This window comes from Phascolarctos cinereus, unplaced genomic scaffold, assembly GCF_003287225.1.
Source record: "Phascolarctos cinereus isolate Bilbo 61053 unplaced genomic scaffold, phaCin_HiC Scaffold_9;HRSCAF=440, whole genome shotgun sequence".
Taxonomy (NCBI): domain Eukaryota; kingdom Metazoa; phylum Chordata; class Mammalia; order Diprotodontia; family Phascolarctidae; genus Phascolarctos; species Phascolarctos cinereus.
The window spans coordinates 254,567,327-254,585,795 of NW_027556402.1; the positions used below are offsets into that span (position 1 = coordinate 254,567,327).

Sequence of the window (18,469 nt, forward strand, 5' to 3'; positions counted from 1 at the left end):
AATATGAAGCCTTTGTTTGCCATGTCTTAGTGGGTAGGGATTTTTATTAGTATTCAGGCCTCTTGAAAACAAAATACCAGCTAGATGGACTCCGGTAAAAAAAATAATAATAAAAATAAAAATGTTTGAAAGTTTATTTTAACAGTATTTGACAGTGTTTCTTTCATGCCTGGTTACTGAATGAGGGACCTGTTTCTCTGATATTAGAGATTAGCCAGAGTTGTTTCTAGCAAGTAACCTTGACATTAGTGCTTCTTCACAGTACACGGTATTTTGAAAACTACAGTAAACCTAACCTTTCATGAGCATCACGATATTGCCATCTATTTTTTGGGCAACGGTGCCACTGTGACTAAATGAGATGTTCTTTTCTTGTAGAATTGTGCTTACTAGTCATATCAGAAAGTTGAAAGGTTTACTAAATTCTGTACTAATTTGTATTACTTTCACAAAATCACACAAGAAAATTAATTTTGACATTGCCTTGCATTTTTTTAATTAGTGAAAGTAGGTTCTGTTCAAGCCTGTTAGTGCTTTTCACATTGCCAAATAATTTATTCTTCATAACTGCTGACACAATCCTGTGCTGAAATTTCAAACAGGATGAGAAACATAAAAAGAATGGAAGGAAATGCTTTTTTTCCTTCATAAATTCATGAACTAAACTAAGCAGAAGTCTTCTAATATCTTATCAGGACCAAGGAGGTGATGCTAAGTTCTGAGAAATGTTGTCATAGTATAAGCTAGGTAAGTCTTAGCCAAACTGGAGGCTGGCTGACTTGTCATCTGAGGATCAGTCTAGGTTACCCAACAGACAATTACTGAAAAATATTTTTGTCCACAGCAACTGATGAAGAGCCATTTACTAAAGTTTTTTTTTTTAAAGGCAATTGGGGTTAAGTGACTTGCCCAGGGTCACACAGCTAGTAAGTGTCAAGGGTTTGGTCTGAGGCCGGATTTGAACTCGGGTCCTCCTGACTTCAGGGCTGGTGCTCTATCCACTGCGCTACCAAGCTGCCCCTTAAATCTTTTGGAATTACTATCCATACACCTTAGAAATTGTGAATCTGTTGAAGAAAGGAGAGGCTAATAAGTTAATTGAAAAAAGTATGAGGGCTAATAAAAACAATTTTTTAATTGTTGGGTAGGGGTTAGCTTTTACAAAAGAAAAATTTTTTTACTTCTGTTTAGTAGTTAAAGCAGAGCACTTTCCTAAAGATTATTTAAAGTCAGATATTGCTTCATTCAGCATAGTATTTTATGGTATTGCTGGTCAGTGAATGTTAAATATACTATAGTCCATCAGCAAGTGTATATTAAGTATCTGCCGTGTGCCAGACTGAATTGTGATGACCATATTCTCTTTAGCACCATTGTTACCCTTAGGACTGGTTATTTCAGTTAATTTGAGGCAAAGGTTTGTGTTAATTATACATTTTAAAACGAAGCTAAGTTGTAGTTCTTACTCTGAAAACACAACCCAGATTTTTGAAATTTTCTTAAGCATTGTTACAACTTGATTTTCATATCCATTTCTTTATGAGATGACATGCTTCAGACTTTTGAGGAATTTTAGCCATTGCCAATATAAATACAAAACATATTTATTGCTTACCTTCCTGTACAAAACAGAGTTAGGGGTCAGGGGGAAAAAGAAGCTTAAATAAGATTCTTCTTGTCCAGAAGTAGAGATACAATGTGGTAGAGAAATGGTACTGGATAAACCACTTTTATTCAACTCAGAATTTCCCTTCCTTTAAGAAAGGAATTACCGAGCAGTTCTGTTCCAGCCTGCGTCTATGTAACCCGAACTACATTCGTTGAATGGTGATAAGTAGCCATGTTTTAAAGCCCAATTTACTAAAGTTATTATTGCCGTAGCTTGTAATGGTGAAAACTGTTTCTAAGCCCTGTTACGGTGTAGTATTGGAACTTATCTGTACAAGTTTAGTTCATCTTATGCTTAGAATGCCTGCACTGCATTCTGGCAGAAGTGTACTGTGTTTGGGTTGGGGGGGGGGTTATTCATTAGTACTGAGTGCAGATTATAATTGGGCTAAAAAATTTTTTATCCTTGCTGCACAGATTGTGTATCACTGCGTTTTAACTATTTTTTTCTTTGAACTCAAATTGTGATTACTGTAGTCTACTAGTAGATCCCATTACAACAAGGTTCAAAGGAGTTTCTTATAACAGTGCAGTTTTACGACTTTGTGATGGAATTTGGCCAATATTTTCTGTTTCTCTTCCTTGCTTTCTTCCTTCCTTCCTTCCTTCCTTTCTTCCTTCGAGGTCGGATTTGAACTCAGGTCCTCTTGACTCTAGGTCCGGTGTTCTATGCCCTGCGCCACCTAGTTGCCCCATATTTTCTTCATTTTAAACTGTACTCTGTAGGTTGAGGTTTGTAGACACTATTGAGGATTCTCACTTGTTGCCATTTAGTATGTTTGTAGGTGATTTATTATTTTCACATACAAAAGAGAATGAAAATGGCATTGTTGACTTCTGATGAGAGAGGCTATGAGAGTGTACTGTTGTGGAATATGCCATGCCAGCCCCAGGCAAGTTGCAAAGAAAAGTGAGTTTTATTTAGTGGTTTCCTGCTTCTGTTTTAGTGCCTCTGCCAAAAATCCTCTGATTTTGAGCTTGCCTGTTGTGTTGGTTTGTACTCCCTGATCTGAGGACTGAACTTTTCCTTCCGTCCTTCTCCAGTCCAAATCTATTTGTTTTGGGGTCTCTACCAGCTATGAAGTTGGAAAATAATCTGATGAAATATCAATAAGCATTTATTATGAGGTTATAATAAGCATTATATATGAGCATTATTATGAGGTGAAATTTGTTACCTTTGCAAGAGTATTTGAATGTTAAAAGGTGATTTCTGACTATTGGTTTTGCTTCAGACGAAAGAAATCCAAATGGTTGAAAAATTTGGAGCTGGTGGGTCTTTTGAAGACCCTTCAAATTATTTCCTGTAAGCAATTGTCTATGTATAAGAGCAGCCTAGGACAGAACCTTCTTGGCTGTTAACATGTAAGAGAGGACTAGCTCTGTGCCCTCTGCAGTTCAGAGGGAAGACCAGCCGTGCCTGGGACCCTTCTTGTCAAGACCGGGTCAGATTAGAACAGGGAATTTTATTTTTTTTAAATGTCTTATCATTTTTAGTGGTACGTTTTCTTTTTATGTCATCTTCATTTCCAAATTTCTGCCCAGGGAGCCATCTTATGTAACAAAGATTTTTAAAAGAAAAGGCAATCATGAGAACTACTCAGTGCATCAACGTACTGCATCCAAGAGCACAGGCGATGTTTCCTGTCCACATTTGTCACCTCTGCAGTAAAAGTAGGGAAATGGCCAGGGCTGGTCATCAGAATTATGCAGCAAAGAATAGTGAATTTATAATGAAATAAGACCATGGGTTCGAAATTGTTCAATTTATGTATCTTATATAGTTTTTTTCCCCTTCCCATCTGCCTCCCAACTGTGAAAGAACAAAAGTCCTGTTATAAACGTACAAAACTTTAGCAACGCTTTGTTACCACATAGATAAAACTGCAAAGTGGTGTTATAGTTTGTGCTGCCTCAATGTTTCTGCAAAGAAAGTCCCTGGCTTCCAAAACCTTCCCTGTGTTTCGCCCCATTGCATTCATAGCATGAAGTGGCTTCTTGATTCATGCATGCTTTGTAGGATAAGTGTAGTCATTGTTTTCTTGTCCACATTTATGCATATATAAATTTAAAATGAAAAGCATGCTGCTTTGCCTGCCTAGCTCATGTGTATTGTACTCTGTAAACATTTTTTCTTCCAAATCCTGACTTCAGAGGGATTGAGCTCTCTCTGCTCTGATAAGGGCACATCAGAAATCATGACTTCTTTTCTTTCGTCTTCTGAAATTCATAACACTGACATGATATTGCATGAAGAAGAGAGCCAAGTATTAGACATCCAGCCTATTTTGTCGAAAGAAGGAAAAGACAATTTTGCTGATACTGCTAATAAAGAGATGGAGAGGCTTCATGGGCCCAATGGAGATTCTGTGATTGAAGCTGCAATTCTTGGGTTCCTTGACACCGAAGCAGAAGTACATTGTGGTCGTCCATCCATTCCAACCAGTTTTCCTGAACGTCCTGCCATTATAAAGGAAACTGGTCCACCTAAGCATCATGCAGGTAAAGATCAAGGGTTAAAGAACCAAAGTGAGATACCTACTAGGGATGATGAAGCTGCTTCAGATGCTGATGTCAGGTTCACTCTGCTGAATGGTCAGAAACTACATATTGAACAGTCTGAGGCAGAAGGCAGCAGTAACCATTCTTTGTCCGCATCTGAAGTTTCTGGTGTTATCAGTGTGGAAAAAGATTCTCCTGAATCCCCATTTGAAGTCATTATTGACAAAGCAACATTTGACCAAGAGTTTAAAGACTCCTATAGGGAAAGCACTAGTGAACTTGATAACTGGGCAATGCATCCTGACCCAGAGATAACTACAGACAATTCACAGGACAGTAGCAGAATAGTCCCACTGAGAAACCAAGAGGAAAGGCATTACCCATCCTCTGCTGTGCTCACCAGACAGTTTTCACGAACTACTGCTGCCCTAGAAGAGGTATCTAGGTGTGTAAGTGATATGCATAACTTCACCAATGAGGTATTGACTTGGGATTTAATTTCCCAAGTAAAACAGCCAGAAAAATCTTCTGAAAACATTGCTCAAGTTTCAAGGTTAGATGGAAATGAATGTGCTTCAGAAATTCCAGTGTCACATCCTAAAATATGTGCTCATCAGAACATTCAGAAAATCCCCATACATTCCATTCATGAGAATGGTCCTAGCATTGAATCAGGAGCATCCCTCTGTGAAAAAGTTTCACCTGACGGTGTTGACTCTGCAAAGAAAGTCAGTATTGAAGGTATGGCAGAGAGTGTGCTGAAAGGAGGTCGCACATTTACCCGATTACCAGAGTCTCAAGGAGGAAAATATGCATCATCAGGCCTTGAGGGGATTACTGAAAAGGTCATTTTACCTGATGACACCCTGAAGGTTGAACTGAATGGGCAGAATTCTGTGCTAGTAGAAATGATGGAAGCTGATAGTTCTGGTGAATCGGATGATACTGTCATTGAAGATATGACAACAGATGTGTCATTTGAAAGTGATAAAAGGGGCGCTGAGAAGCTTTTAGGCCAAGCTCCTGGTGGTGTCACAATTCAGGCAGAGAAACCTGTTTCTGTTCAGAGTACTATGATAGTAGCAGATGAAAAGGAAATCAAAGATAAATCCAGTCAGAGTGTCAACAAGACACATGAGAACTTCAGAGAATCTGTTGATGACTTTGAAACCTTACAAGTTCAGCCAGATGTTCATGAAGAAAGTCCAGTTCGTGAGATTTCATGTCCAGAGATAATGGCCCCTGATTCCACAGCAAAATACATGAAGCTGTCGGATAATTTGGATGAAATTCTTCCCCTGAAACCTGTTGGAACTGAGAATCTCAAGTTTTCTCCTGGAGAAACTTCAAGAGTGTTAAGAGGAGACTCCATGAGGGGGAATAAAAGTGTTGACTCCCCAGAAGACCTTATAGCAATACTTTCAGAAACCCAAACAAGTGAAGTATTAGCTGAAGTAAATGCCCTTGAAGCAGATCTGGAAGAGGGTACAACTTTGAAAACAGCCTTTCCTCCAGGAGTTTTGCGAAGAGTCAAAGATGCTAACAACAGATGCGTTATACCAAACCAGAACACCAATGGCAGTCAGCTCCAGAATGATATTCTTAGTCAGAGCACTCCAGTAGCATCTCTTGACTTAGAGCAGGAACAGCTTACAATTAAAGCCCTTAAAGAATTAGGTGGGAGACATGATGAGAAGATAAAGCCTTTCCAAGAGGGTGTGAAAGCATCCATGGAAGAGAACTTCATACAAACCTCGGCAGATCAGGTCACCTCAACGTTTGCTCCAGAATCTTTTTGGCCTGAGAAGTCACATGATATCCTGAGAGATCAAGATGTCAAGACTGATTCTAGCCTTGACCCTGGAATTCCCCAAGAAGCTGCTGAAGTAGAAATGATGTCCAGCCTTAGCAAGATTGAACAGGTTAATGAGCATTTCCTAACAAGACTTCTCACTCACTTCTCAGGTAACCCTTTATATTAGAAATACAACATGTAATGTATTTTCCTATTCTGATTAGTGATCAAATTATAATTTTTCTTAAGCTATAAACCATGCTGATAAAAATTGCTCTTTTTAAAAAGAAAAAATGTGATAGAGAAAAGGGTAGGTCAAGCCTTGTAGTTGTTTGACTTGGTTTCTCTCTGTTTTTGCCATTTCCACAAGCAAGTAGACTCCTAAAAAGGAGCTTTCCTGTCACAAAAATTGACAATCCCAAGAGATTTATATGTAGGCTTTCTTCTCTTGGCTATAAACAAGTGATTGACCTCAGAGCTCCAGAACACTAAAATCAGTAAGTCTTTATCCCTTTCTATGACTCCTTGACGATCACTATTTTGTTGACAGTTTGTAATGTGGGGTTTTAACACAAAACTGGTGAGATGAATTGAGGAACAAAAGGTGAAGGAGGTCCTGTTGGGAAAGGAGCTAAATGGAACTTTTAATTAATCTATGCCTGTACCACAGAGAAATTTCACATTCTGAAAGTAGGTAACTTTGTTGGAGCCCTCTTGTGGATAAGGGATAGAGAGAATTCATGCTCTGAGGACAGGGACTATTTCTCTTTGGTCATTGTATCCCCAGTGCCTGGCACAGTGCCTGATTAATGAGCACTTCAGTGCTTTTTTTACAGATTGATTGTGACTGGTGTGGAAGTTGAGGCATCAGTTTTGACAGATTTTTTTCAAGAAATTTAGTAGTGAAGGGAAGGGAGATGGGATGGGTGGTATGCCATACTACTTTGCCTCTGTACACAAAGAACTATAATACAAGGTAGAATGCAAATGTAAGGTAAGAGATACCAGGAGGTATTGTAGGAGTTACTTCTTACTGTAGGGATCACAGGAAACTTTTTGGAAAAGGCAGCATTTGAGTTAGACCTTAAAACATAAGGATTGGATGGGTGGAATTAGGAGAAAAGAGAACATTTTCAGTCAAAAGGGGCTAACAGTATCATAGGATATAGCGTTGGAAAAGAACTTAGATCTCTCCTAACCCCCCCCACATTAAAAAAGTTACTAGTATCTTTTGTTTTTTCATTATCGTCATTTCTGAACATATCCCTCTCCTTTCTGTTCCTCAGGGAACCTTCCCATGTGATAAAGAGTGAAAAGGAAAAGAGGAGGGAAAAAAAAATCCAGCAAAAATAGTCACCACAGTGATCCATACCCATTGTCCCCCTACCTCTGCAAAGAAGAAAAGGCCTCTCTGGGGCCAAACTTGGTTATTGCAGTTATACATTAAATTCCCCAACCACTTCTTCTAATTCATGAGGAAACTGAGAGCAGAATAGAGATTTGATCAGGCCAATACAGGTGGCCAGTCCATGCTGCTTTCTTTTGTCAAAAGCAAGAAAGCTCATTGCATACATAATAAAATTTTGCTAGTACATAGAATTCTTAAAGGAAAGTCTTGGCAAATAAGTCTAGATGGACAGGTTGCAAGTCTTTGACAAACTCAGGAATTTGAGCCTTATTCTTTAGGAATTAGTCAAGATTTTTGAAGAGGGCCTTGACATCAGAATTGTGTTCCGTAAAGATTGATATGATTGTAGTGTGCAGGATGGATTGGAAGGAGACAGACCAGAGGCAGGAAAATCAACCTTAGGAGGTTTTTGCAGTCATTTAGGCTTTAGGTGATGAAGACCTTAATGAGACAGAAATCAGGAATGGAGAGAAAGCGATACAAAAAGTATTACGAAATAAACTACTGTAACAGGACTTCAGGCTGAATAGATTTAGCAGATGAAAGAAAGTCCAAGAAGACTTCAGGGCTTTGAGCTTGGATGGCCTTTGCCTTCCATTTAAAATATGAGAAACAAAATAAAATGAGATCATTGAAGCATTTTTTTAAAAAGCACAGAAGAAAGGCCAGGAAGAGTATTATAGAGAAGCAAGACAACTTTGAAAGCTACATGTTGAATTTATTTTTAAAAAGAAAAGCAAGTTGTACATAATAGAGATCCACAGTTTGATGCACAGTTCTTTTTCATTCTCTGTATATAGCAATACCCATTTTATTTGGCGTCAAAAGTTCAGAATAAATTTTTTTTAGATGAAAAGGCATTTTAAGCTACTGTCATATGTAGTAATAACCTAGTTGGCAAATAATGGGCATTGAACTGAGTAATTCTTAGCTGCTACCTCACAAACTAAAAGAAAGCTACTATTGCTGTTTTCCAGTGGTTAAACCAAGTCACATCAGATTTTTTACTATTTCTTCTTCAGTGCTGTACTAGCTCTTTCTTTAATGGTGTAATAGTAAAATTATGATCCAGAACTCAGATTTTTAATTCTAGCTCTTACTTACACTTGGCTTCACCTTAGAGAAAACAACTTCACTGTTATGCTTCCAATTTCATTCTTGGTTAAAATGATCACAGGGTTGTTTGGGTTAAAGCCTTATGACTACTATGGTGATTACCACTGATGCCAACTCTCTGAGCTTGGGGAAGTTACTTCACCTTGATGGACTCCAGTTTCCTCATTTGTAAAATGAAGAGTTGGACTAGATGCCCTCTTGGGTTCCTGCCAGTTCTAGATGTATGAGCCTATGGATAGCTTCTGGTTGTTGAATGGTAATTTGCTTTAGAAAGAGCTATAAGCGGTAGATTCGTATATAATTCTGTGATGAGTTTCTTCTAATAGGTTATAAAAGAGCTGTATATCACATGCCAGCCTAAACATTCAGGTTCTAAAAATGATGTTCTAAAGTCTGTTTATTCCCTCATGAGTAAACTCTAGCTTGGACCAGCAACACAAGTAATACAATTAAATTGCTGTGATTTGGATACTTTTTTCATGCCTTATTTGTGTGGTAACATGAGGAAGAAGAAAAGGAGTGCAAGAGGAAGGAATCATTTCATATTCTGGAGAGTAAAATAAAAGAGGAGATGGGTAAAGATAGGTTTGGAGGAGATAAAGTTCTCCAAGCTTGGCTTTAGCTTCCTTAGTAAAAAAGGAAGCAAGATAGTCTATTGAGTGTGTTGGGAGTAGATTTAGGAGCTTGAAGAGACTTATTGGTGAAGAGTGTGCCATAGAATTGCTCTGTTCTCCACAGGTGAGGCAAGCATACATTTGTAGTGGACTCCAGGCAGCACGTCTTTGCGGCTTCCTACTTTGGTGTTGGACTTCAGGGTTTGGAGTAGGAGTGATGAAGTCAACAAACATTTAAGTGCCTATTATGATGAGTTGAAGTCATCTGTGACTATGAATTAGTAGGGCAGGAATAGTAAGTGTTTTTGCCAGCTGCTCATGATACAAAGACAAAAACAATTCCTGCCTTCCAGCAGTTTATATTCGGGAACATAGGAAAATAGCACACATATAAGTAAATACAGGGGTTGGAGATGTGTGAGGTGAGGGCAAGAGTGAGGAATAGAGAAGACTCTGGGTGACTGGCAAGATGGTGGAACCTTGACAAAAATAGGGAAGTTAAATAGGGAGAGACAATACATTCTGGTTTGAATTTCACATGGTTTAGTTTGAGTGCTAATGAGTCACGTCCAGTTGGAAATGCCTAATAGGCGTGTGGCCTTGTAGGCCTAGGGCACACGAGGGGAATGAGGGCTGTTTGTGTAGCTCTGGGGGTCACCTTGACAGAGATGATGGGGGCTGATGAACTCTTGGAGAGAGAAATTCAAGACTGGAGGACAAGGCCTTGTTGAAAAGGCTTAACTGTAGGTTCAAGACTAAAGAGAAGAGAAGTAAAGCTTTATATTTAGGCAATGGACAGGGATAATAGAGTTCAAAAAGCTGGAATTCATGAGATAAAAGCAGATTCAGAGGAACTGAGGCAGTGAGAATTGGAAGGTCCAGAGGGTGGGTATCAGAGGGAATTTCAAAGTTCTGAATCTTGGTGGTCAAACAATTTCAGGTGATGGTGAGGTCTGAGATGTCATCTCAGCCTAGCTTTCCATCATAGGTGATAGAGATGGAAAAGTCCATTGCTGTGGTGTTAGAATTGTCATTAATTTGAGTGTGAAATCACCAAGGATTGATGACATGAAGGAGAATGATAACAAAAGTTAGTTTAGAGAGGAAAACTACACCCATTACTAATCATTGAGGAAGGAGAGAAAGTGAAGCAACCTGGAGGTTTTTGTAAATCATCTTATATATTATCTTCTAGGATTGCTAAGAATTGTTAAAAAAAAAAATTTCAGTGACATTGGCATGTTTTCAGAGAAAATTCACAGAGTGTGGTAAGACTTACCCTTGGATCTCATCCATTTTTCTCATAGTAAACAAATGGTTATAGGGGAAATGATTGAAAAGAGAATGTCCAGTTCTTTATAAATGACTCCTGGCGCTTTCTCCTTCCAGGCTATGTAAACATTTTGATCACATCTGCTCAGATACTTAAAGAGTACCTCTGCTTTGTAGAAAATTCAAGATCTTAGTGGTTGGGCTTCAAGCCTAAGCCAATCTCCTGACAAACCTCTCCTCTCCTAACAGATCTCAGTTTGCTTACAACCTTTCTGTTTAGCCACTTTATTATACCTGCTTCTTATTCAGGTAACTTTTATTGGAAGTGAGGCTTCATGTGGAAGGGGAAGTACCATGTCATCATCCTTACTTTAAAATACTCTTTGGAACCTTCTCAGGCTATCCTTCTTCCCAGTCTCCTTCATAATACTACCTCAGATCTCGAAGATTTCCACTTCGTTTGCCTCTGCTCAGATTCTCTTCCCCCCCTCCCCCCATTTTAATATTTTGGTAGTTTGTCTGTGGCTCTGTGAACTGGTTTATGTGTGCATTTACTCCAGTGGTGTAGATCACAGACTGTGGCTTCTCATCAAGTATAGTTTTGGACTGTGGCCTAATGTGAATTCTTTGCAGTGGCACCACCAATGTATGTGTGTAGCAGTTGGAGGGGAAGGACTTTCCCCCTAAGTACTAGTGCAGCACTTAGATTGTCCTTGCTTGCTTTTGTTAAATCATTGACTCCTTTTTTAATGATTGCTCATTTATAGGTTCTCTTATTTTACTTAAGTTGTCATTGATAATATACTCTACTCATATCCACAGCTAGTGCCATTTGGACAACCTATATAGTTTGATTGTTTGGAGATTATGATAGTCCATGCTTTGTGGCTATGCAGAAGAACATTGATGTTTATTTTTGTCTTTACACACTGGCCATTTCAGTCAGACTGGCCTTTTGTGGCTTCTCTGTATAGGACATTCCATCTCCTGTTTCCATATCTTTGTACAAGTGGGCTCCATAGCAGAAATGCCCTTACTGTTCAGGTGCCACCTTCTGCTTCTTCGCATAACCTTATCCCTTATCTCACTCTGGGGTGCAAGAAGCTTACAGGCCTGTACATTTGAGGAATTTTCTGTAGTTAAAAGGCCAAGGCATTTGTTTCTTATATAAATCTTAGATTTTAGGCCTAATGCCCTCTACCAACTAAATTTAATCCTATCAGTTTATTTCTTCCTTGGAGAAAAACCATTGCCTAATACATGTAAAGAATGGATGTAACTGAACAGTAGGAAGGGTGTATGTGTGTGTCCATCCCTGTTCAGTGGCTATTATGGATTGTATTTTAAAGTTTGTATTATACTTCTGTTTGATCCTTTATCTAGGCAAGTCTGCAATTTCTGATTCATTTCTATATTTACCCCTCAGCTGTGTTGTGTATGAGGTAGTCAATGATACTTTGTTTTCTGTGTATTATGAATCTGTTTGAGTGCAGAGGAGGAGGCAGGGTTGTTCTAATGGAGGAAAAACTATTTTTTTTCTGAGTCTGAAGGAAATGCTGGCTTGAAAATGTTCCCACAGATTTTTGGGCTGTGGCCAGACTTATCCATAGAAAGAGAGCATGCGTGTCCATATTTCACAGTAACAGCGTTGTGCTCTTTGTCAATGCTGCTTCTGTGCCATTTTGAGGGTGATTTATTTGACTGAACAAATCTATAGCAAAGCAGATCGTTAACCCATTTTACCACCTATAAAAGTTGAATTAAAATTTAAAATATCATCTGATTAAAGTAATTCTTTATTTACAACTTGAAAAATGGTTAGGCTAAGCTTTGTAAAAAGCTGGCAAGACAAAGTCAATCTGGATAAAATAAAAGTCTACTGCTTTTTCTTTAAATGGATTATAAAATGAGGTAACTAGCTGTCTTGGCCATCTTCATTTTATATCAACATTTTTTATTAAATTTATATCAACATTTCCTTCAAGAATGCCAGTCATATTGGAATATAATCATTAGACCCTAAACCAGTATCTCTACATTGTAAGGAAAGAAAGCTCTAGTGGATGGTAATTGGGAGTGGGACTTTTTTTTAAAGGAAAAGTTATAACAGGCTACAACTCATATTCTACTCCATCTTATTCTTTTTCATATGAACATTTGAATAGTGTCTCTAGCCCTCTGATAGAGACTTTGGAAACCTGGATTAAAACCAGCCCAGTGGAAGTGACTGAACAGGCCTCTCCTAGTAGCAGCAGTTAAAAAAGAAAAGGGTGAGGAGGCTAATTTATGGAACTTAATAAGCGTTGGTCTGAATGTTCTTTTCCTTGGCCTAACTTTTCAATTGCTGCTCCCCTTCAGTGTAAATGGGTTACTGCAAGAAGCCTGGATAAATAATGTATAGGAGCAAAAGGTAGGTTTAATCTTTTGTCAGAAATTTTATTCACTGTTAATTAGATATTTAACAGACGTTCATGCAGCTTTCTAAAAGTATAATTTTTGTTCACCAAACTATGTGTCTGAAGGAATGAAAAGGCATTTACTAACAATCAGTTACTATATGCAGAACACTGCTAGATGCTGAAGATACAAGTAGACACCTGGAGACTGCCACTGTTTAACAGGGAAGGCAATAGTTGTACGTTCTATCCTCAAGTCAGTTTCTGCTGTTAAAAGATTTGACAGGACCAAGAACACTAAAATAATTTTTTTTCCAAAATCAAATAAAAGGGCACCTACATTTTGAAGTAAGCCAAATTATTTCCAGTGACAGTTTCAGGTAGATCGAGCAGTGATTGGGGGTGGGAGTGATCATCATAGCTAGCATTCTGTAGTTTTCCAAAGTACTTTATGTGTGTTCACTCACGTGATAAGGACAAAGAGAGTGCTTGTAGCATATAGAGCTGTTGAATTGAAATTTCTTGAGTTGCCTTGATTTTTCCTTTTCTGAACAACGTGCAGACTAGACTCTAGGGATCAGTGGTCTTTCAGAAGAAGTTAACCCAGGTTTCATCTGTGGGTTTCTCGTATCTACAATACATTTTTAGCATTTTAACACTTATGTATGCTCTATTTGTAATGCGACTGTTGTGAGTAAATGAGATTTTAAGAACATTTTGGAAGCTTGATTTAAATTGAAATGAAGGTTTTACCAGTTCAGTGTGTTTCTTGCCTTTGTTTGTCTTTGCTAAGTTTTCTAGATTTCTGCTTGTATTTTGTTGTTTTGAGTGTCACGTGTCCCTCCTTGTAACCTACCTTTTTTGTCTTTCAACCTCCCATTCAGATGTGAGCTTATCCCAGTGCTCCCTCAGGAGGCCTAAAACAGTACTGGTTCCTGGCACTAGCTGTCACTACCTCCTCCTCATTCTTCCACTCCTTCAAGCTCTGGCAGGGTGTGTGGTGATTGAGAATGGAAAGATTCTTTTCCCTGTTCTGAATAAAATGTAAACATTTAACTATTTAAATATATCATGCAACTCACATAAATATAGCAGAAATAACATTTTCCCTTAGAATTCCCATTAATTGGATTGGCATTGTGCCTTCCACTGAGTGGAAACCAGTCTTGTACCATGGATTGCTAAGCCCTAGACCAGAATATATGAGGGAGACCAAGAACTAGCACTGTTTTCAATAAACAAATATTAATTAATCTCCTGTTGTAAGCAGGGAATTGTAGTAGATGGTGGGAGAAGATACAGAGTTTAAAATAAAATGGGATCCTCTCTCGGAGCTTAGGTCTACATTAGGAAGATAAGACATTAACACAACTTCCTAAAATACATGGGAGCAAAGCAGAAGTGTGTCAGGGGAAATTAGTGGGCCTGTTTGAGAAGCCATGATAAGGCCAAGTGGTCCGGAGATTAGAGTTTGTGGAGAGTGGAAGTGTAGTGTAAGACTGGAAGGGACGAAGGGTGGTTCTGAATAGCAGAGGTGTTTGAATGCTAGGAGTTTCAACTTGACTCATTCTAGACCAAGAGTTCCTAACCTTTTTCTGTTTGATAGTCTGGTAAAACCTATGGACCCTTCCATAGAATGAATAAAATAAAATACATAGGATTGTAAAGGAAACCAATTACATTTAAAGTTATCAAAAATATTTTAACAACTCTGTGATATAGTAATGTTATTAATGCATTAAATAACATAACAGTACATCTAAAATTAAGGCAATTTAAAGGCTGTAATAGAAGAGTATAAAAACTAGTTTGGGATGTGCATATGCAACCATTGTAAGTATCTGTAGCATGTGAAAATGTCTGTGATTTCTCTTGTCACAGATACTGCTGATAATACTGTGGTTAGTTGCCTACTTTCATAATTGATGGAAATGCTGAGTTTCAGTTAAATGTCAGTGGACATAAAGATGTGATTTTTTTTTCCCATCCAAGTTCACAGGTCTCCTGAAACTCATCCAAGGACTCCAGGTTAAAGATCCATGCAGTAGAATAAGGAACCACTGAAGCTTACTTAACAGACAAGTGACAGGCCCTGATCTGTGTATGAGAAAAGTTAATATGACTTCAGCCTTGGAAAGGAGTGTAACTTTGAAAGACTGGGAACACTGATTAATGCTGTGTGACGCCCCATTGATGAATCTTGCTCTCTGCTTCTTGGCAGAGAGGTGTTCTGGAAGAGTTCGGGATGAGATAGGTTTTTAGCCACATTAGTTCTTCTTGATTATACTTATTACAGGGAGGGGCTGGAGGAGTGGGAAGTAATGATAGTGATGCCAGGAAGATATGTGTCAGTGAAATGTTTTGAAAACACATAAAAGAGCAGAAATAAATTCAGAAAGAGACAAAGACAGTTAAATTCATTATGTATTTTAAAAACCAAGTCTTCCATAATGGCAGTTCATAGTTTTGTATACAATTCTTTTTCTTTTACTTGTGTACAGAAATTACCATGTTTCTGAATGTTTACCAAATTCATAACAAAGAAGATTTTTATTAAAAAGTTTTAGTGGCATAAAGGATGGATTTAATGGAAGAAAGAATAAAATAGGGACACCTGTTAGAGGATTATTGTAATAGTCCGGGTATGTGAGAATAGACGTCTTGTGCTAGCTAAGGCTATAAAACGTAGGAGACATTTTACAGAGAGGGAATCAGCAGCACTTGATAACTAGTTACAGGAGAGGTTACCATGAAGTCACTTGTCACCTCTATACAGATGACTTATATATCTATAAATTTTGTTCTAGTCTTCCCTTCTGAGCCGCAGTTCTGCATCACCTGCATCCCATTGAAGGCCTCTTAGGCATTTCAAACTCAGCTTGCCCAAAAGACAACTCATTGTCTTTCCCCTGAAACTCATCTTTTTCCTTCCCTAATTCTGTTGAGGGTGGCACAATCTTTCCGGTTACCGAGATTCACAACCTGAGTCATTCTCAACTTTGTTCTCTCTATTCATTACTCAATACTTTCCCCATCCAATAAGTTGCCAGATCTTGATTATTTTTCCATGACATCTTCGTTATGTTCTCTCCCGAAAAAAAATTTTCGTGTAAAAATTTTCGATTAACAAGCATTTATTTTCTCTTCCTACTCTTTACTCCCATTGAACAAAAACAAGAAAAAGGGGAAAAAAACCCTTGTAACAAATACACATAGTTAAGCAAAGCACATTCCTACATTGACCATATATAAAAATTTGTCTGTCTCACTCTGTATTGTGCATCCCTTTCACATGTCTGTTGGGATGTGGATCACATGCTTCATCCTTTGTTCTCAGTTCTCACATTTTTCTTTATAATATATTATAAATTGCTCATTTGGTGTTCAAAGTCCTTCATAACCGATCCCCCTCCTACCTTTCTAGTCTTCTTACCCCTTATTCCCTGACAAATACTTTTTGATGTGGTAACATTGGCCTCCTTGTTGTTCCACGAACTAGACATGCCATCTCTCAGCTGCAGGGATTTTCTGGTCCCCGATGCCTGAAATGCTCCTGGCTTCCCTTCATTTAAGTCCCAGCTGAACTTTCGTCTTCTACAAGAAGCTTTTCCCAACTCCTCCTGATTCTAGTGTCATCCTTCTTCTAATTATTCTCTTTTTGATCCTACATATGGCTTGTCTGTACACATTTTTTGCTTGTTGTGTGTCTTTCGTTAGCTTGTGAGATGCTAGAGGAGAGATGCTGTCTTTTTGTATTCCCAGCACTTAACACAATGCCTGGCATGTAGTAGGCACTTAAATGTTTATTGGCTGATTGACCTGGTACTGCTCACTTCACTCTTCATTAATTTAGACAAGTCTTACCAAGTTTCTCTGAAACCGTCCATTTAAGGCATCATAATATTCTATTAAGTTTGGTTTCAGCAAACCTCTACAAAAATAGTTGCTATATTGGGGCAACTAGGTGACGCGGTGGGTAGAGCACAGCCCTGGATTCAGGAAGACTTGAGTTAAATCCGGCCTCAGACACATAACATTTACTAGCTGTGTGACTCTGGGCAAGTCAACACCAGTTGCCTCACCAAAAAAAAAAAATAGTTGCTATAAATATTATTGTACAAATAAGTCCTTTTTCTCTTTCTTTGAATTCTTTGGGCTATAGAGGCCTAGTAGTAGCCTGTTTCTGGGTCAGAGGCATGCACAGTTTAATGACTTGAGGCAGAGTTCCAGAAATTGCTTTCCGGAGTGGCTGAACATCACCAGTAGTGCAATAGCATAGCTGTTTTCCTATAGCTTCCCAACAATATTGTTCTACCTTTTTTTCCTTAGCTTATTTCTGCCTGTTCATATCCTTTGACCATTTATCAGTTGAGATTATCTCTTGTTGGGTTATGAAATCTTCCCCTCTCCATAGGTCAGAAATGTATTTTTTTCCTTGTTCCTCTATAATTTGTTTTTGATGTCACCGCGTGAAAGTCTCATGTGTTTGGAATTTATCTTGATAACATAGTATGAGATGTTGGTCTTTACCTAATTTCTGCCAAACTGCTTTGCCGTTTTTCTAATGGTTTTTTCCTTTCCCAAGTGTCTGGAGTCTCTGTGCTTGTCAAGCACTATTCTATTGTGGTTGCTTCTGTATATTGATCTTATCTCTTAATCTGCCTCTCTTAGGTTTGTCTGTTTTTTAACCAGTTATTAAGTAGTTTAATGATTGTTGCTTTGTAGTATAGCTTGACATATAAGAGCATTAGAGTTAAAGATAATACTGCATGAGGTCTAAGGATCAGAAGTTGTATAATTAGGGAAGGGTCCCTGGAAGATAGTTAGATTTATCAAAGGCTGAGTGTTTCTCTTGAATGAAATCACAGAATTGGAACCAACATTGAAGGCCATCTAATGCAAAAGTTGAAAAGGAACCCACTCTCCATCAAAGTGCTTATTCCACTTTCAGACGCTTTTTGATAGTTGGAAAGTTTTTTCATATGTTGAGTTAAAAGTTCTTTTCTGCAACTTTTAGCCTATTATCCCTAGTCCAGCCCTCTTAGAATAAGAAGAACAAGGCTGGAAAGTTATTATTGCCTCTCCCCCACGTTTTTCTCTTTTTTTTTTTTTTTCTGGGGAAGCAGTCAGGGTTAAGTGACTTGACCGGGGTCACACAGCTAGTAAGTATCAAGTGTTTGAGGCCAGATTTGAACTCAGGTCCTCCTGACTTCAAGACTGGAGCTCTATCCATGGCACCGCCTAGCTGCCCCTCCCCCAGGTTTCTCTAGGCTAAACAATTCAGTTGTTTCAGTCAGTCTTCATATTGGTACAGTCTCCAGTCGCTTAATGCACTAATGCATCCGAAATGCTCTCCAGCTTGTATATGGTCTTAAAATGTTGCATGGAATTGAACATTATCTTAACCAGCATTTATATAGCACTTTAAGTTTTGCAAAGCACTTCACAAATATTTTCTCACTTTACCCTCCCAGCAAGCTATTTTGCAATTCCATTTTACATATGAGGAAACTGAGACAGACGTTAAGTGACTTGTTTAGGGTCACCTGGCTAGTTAAGTGTCTGAGACCGCATTTGAACTCCAGTCTTCTGGCTTCAGGCCCAGTGCTAAGCATGGGGCCTCATATAGAAGATTTCTGACCACTTTTCTGGAAAATGTGTCATTTAAAGTAGCTTAGGACAGCATGGCTTTTTGTCT

The 18,469-nt window shown here is 38.4% G+C and overlaps 1 protein-coding gene across 4 annotated transcripts in view; it reads left to right on the forward strand.

The window, feature by feature from the left end:
- Positions 1-18,469, forward strand: part of RTN3 (reticulon 3) — a 49,124-nt gene that overhangs the window by 17,525 nt on the left and 13,130 nt on the right. Inside the window, exon 1 of one of the 4 annotated variants that reach the window (XM_078148921.1) lies at positions 3,831-6,135. The exons of the other annotated variants lie outside the window; for them this stretch is intronic. Coding sequence (XP_078005047.1) covers positions 3,867-6,135 — 2,269 coding nt within the window. The 5' untranslated portion in view covers positions 3,831-3,866. Of the gene's footprint in view, positions 1-3,830; positions 6,136-18,469 lie in introns of those variants that run through there. 4 annotated transcript variants of the gene reach the window in all.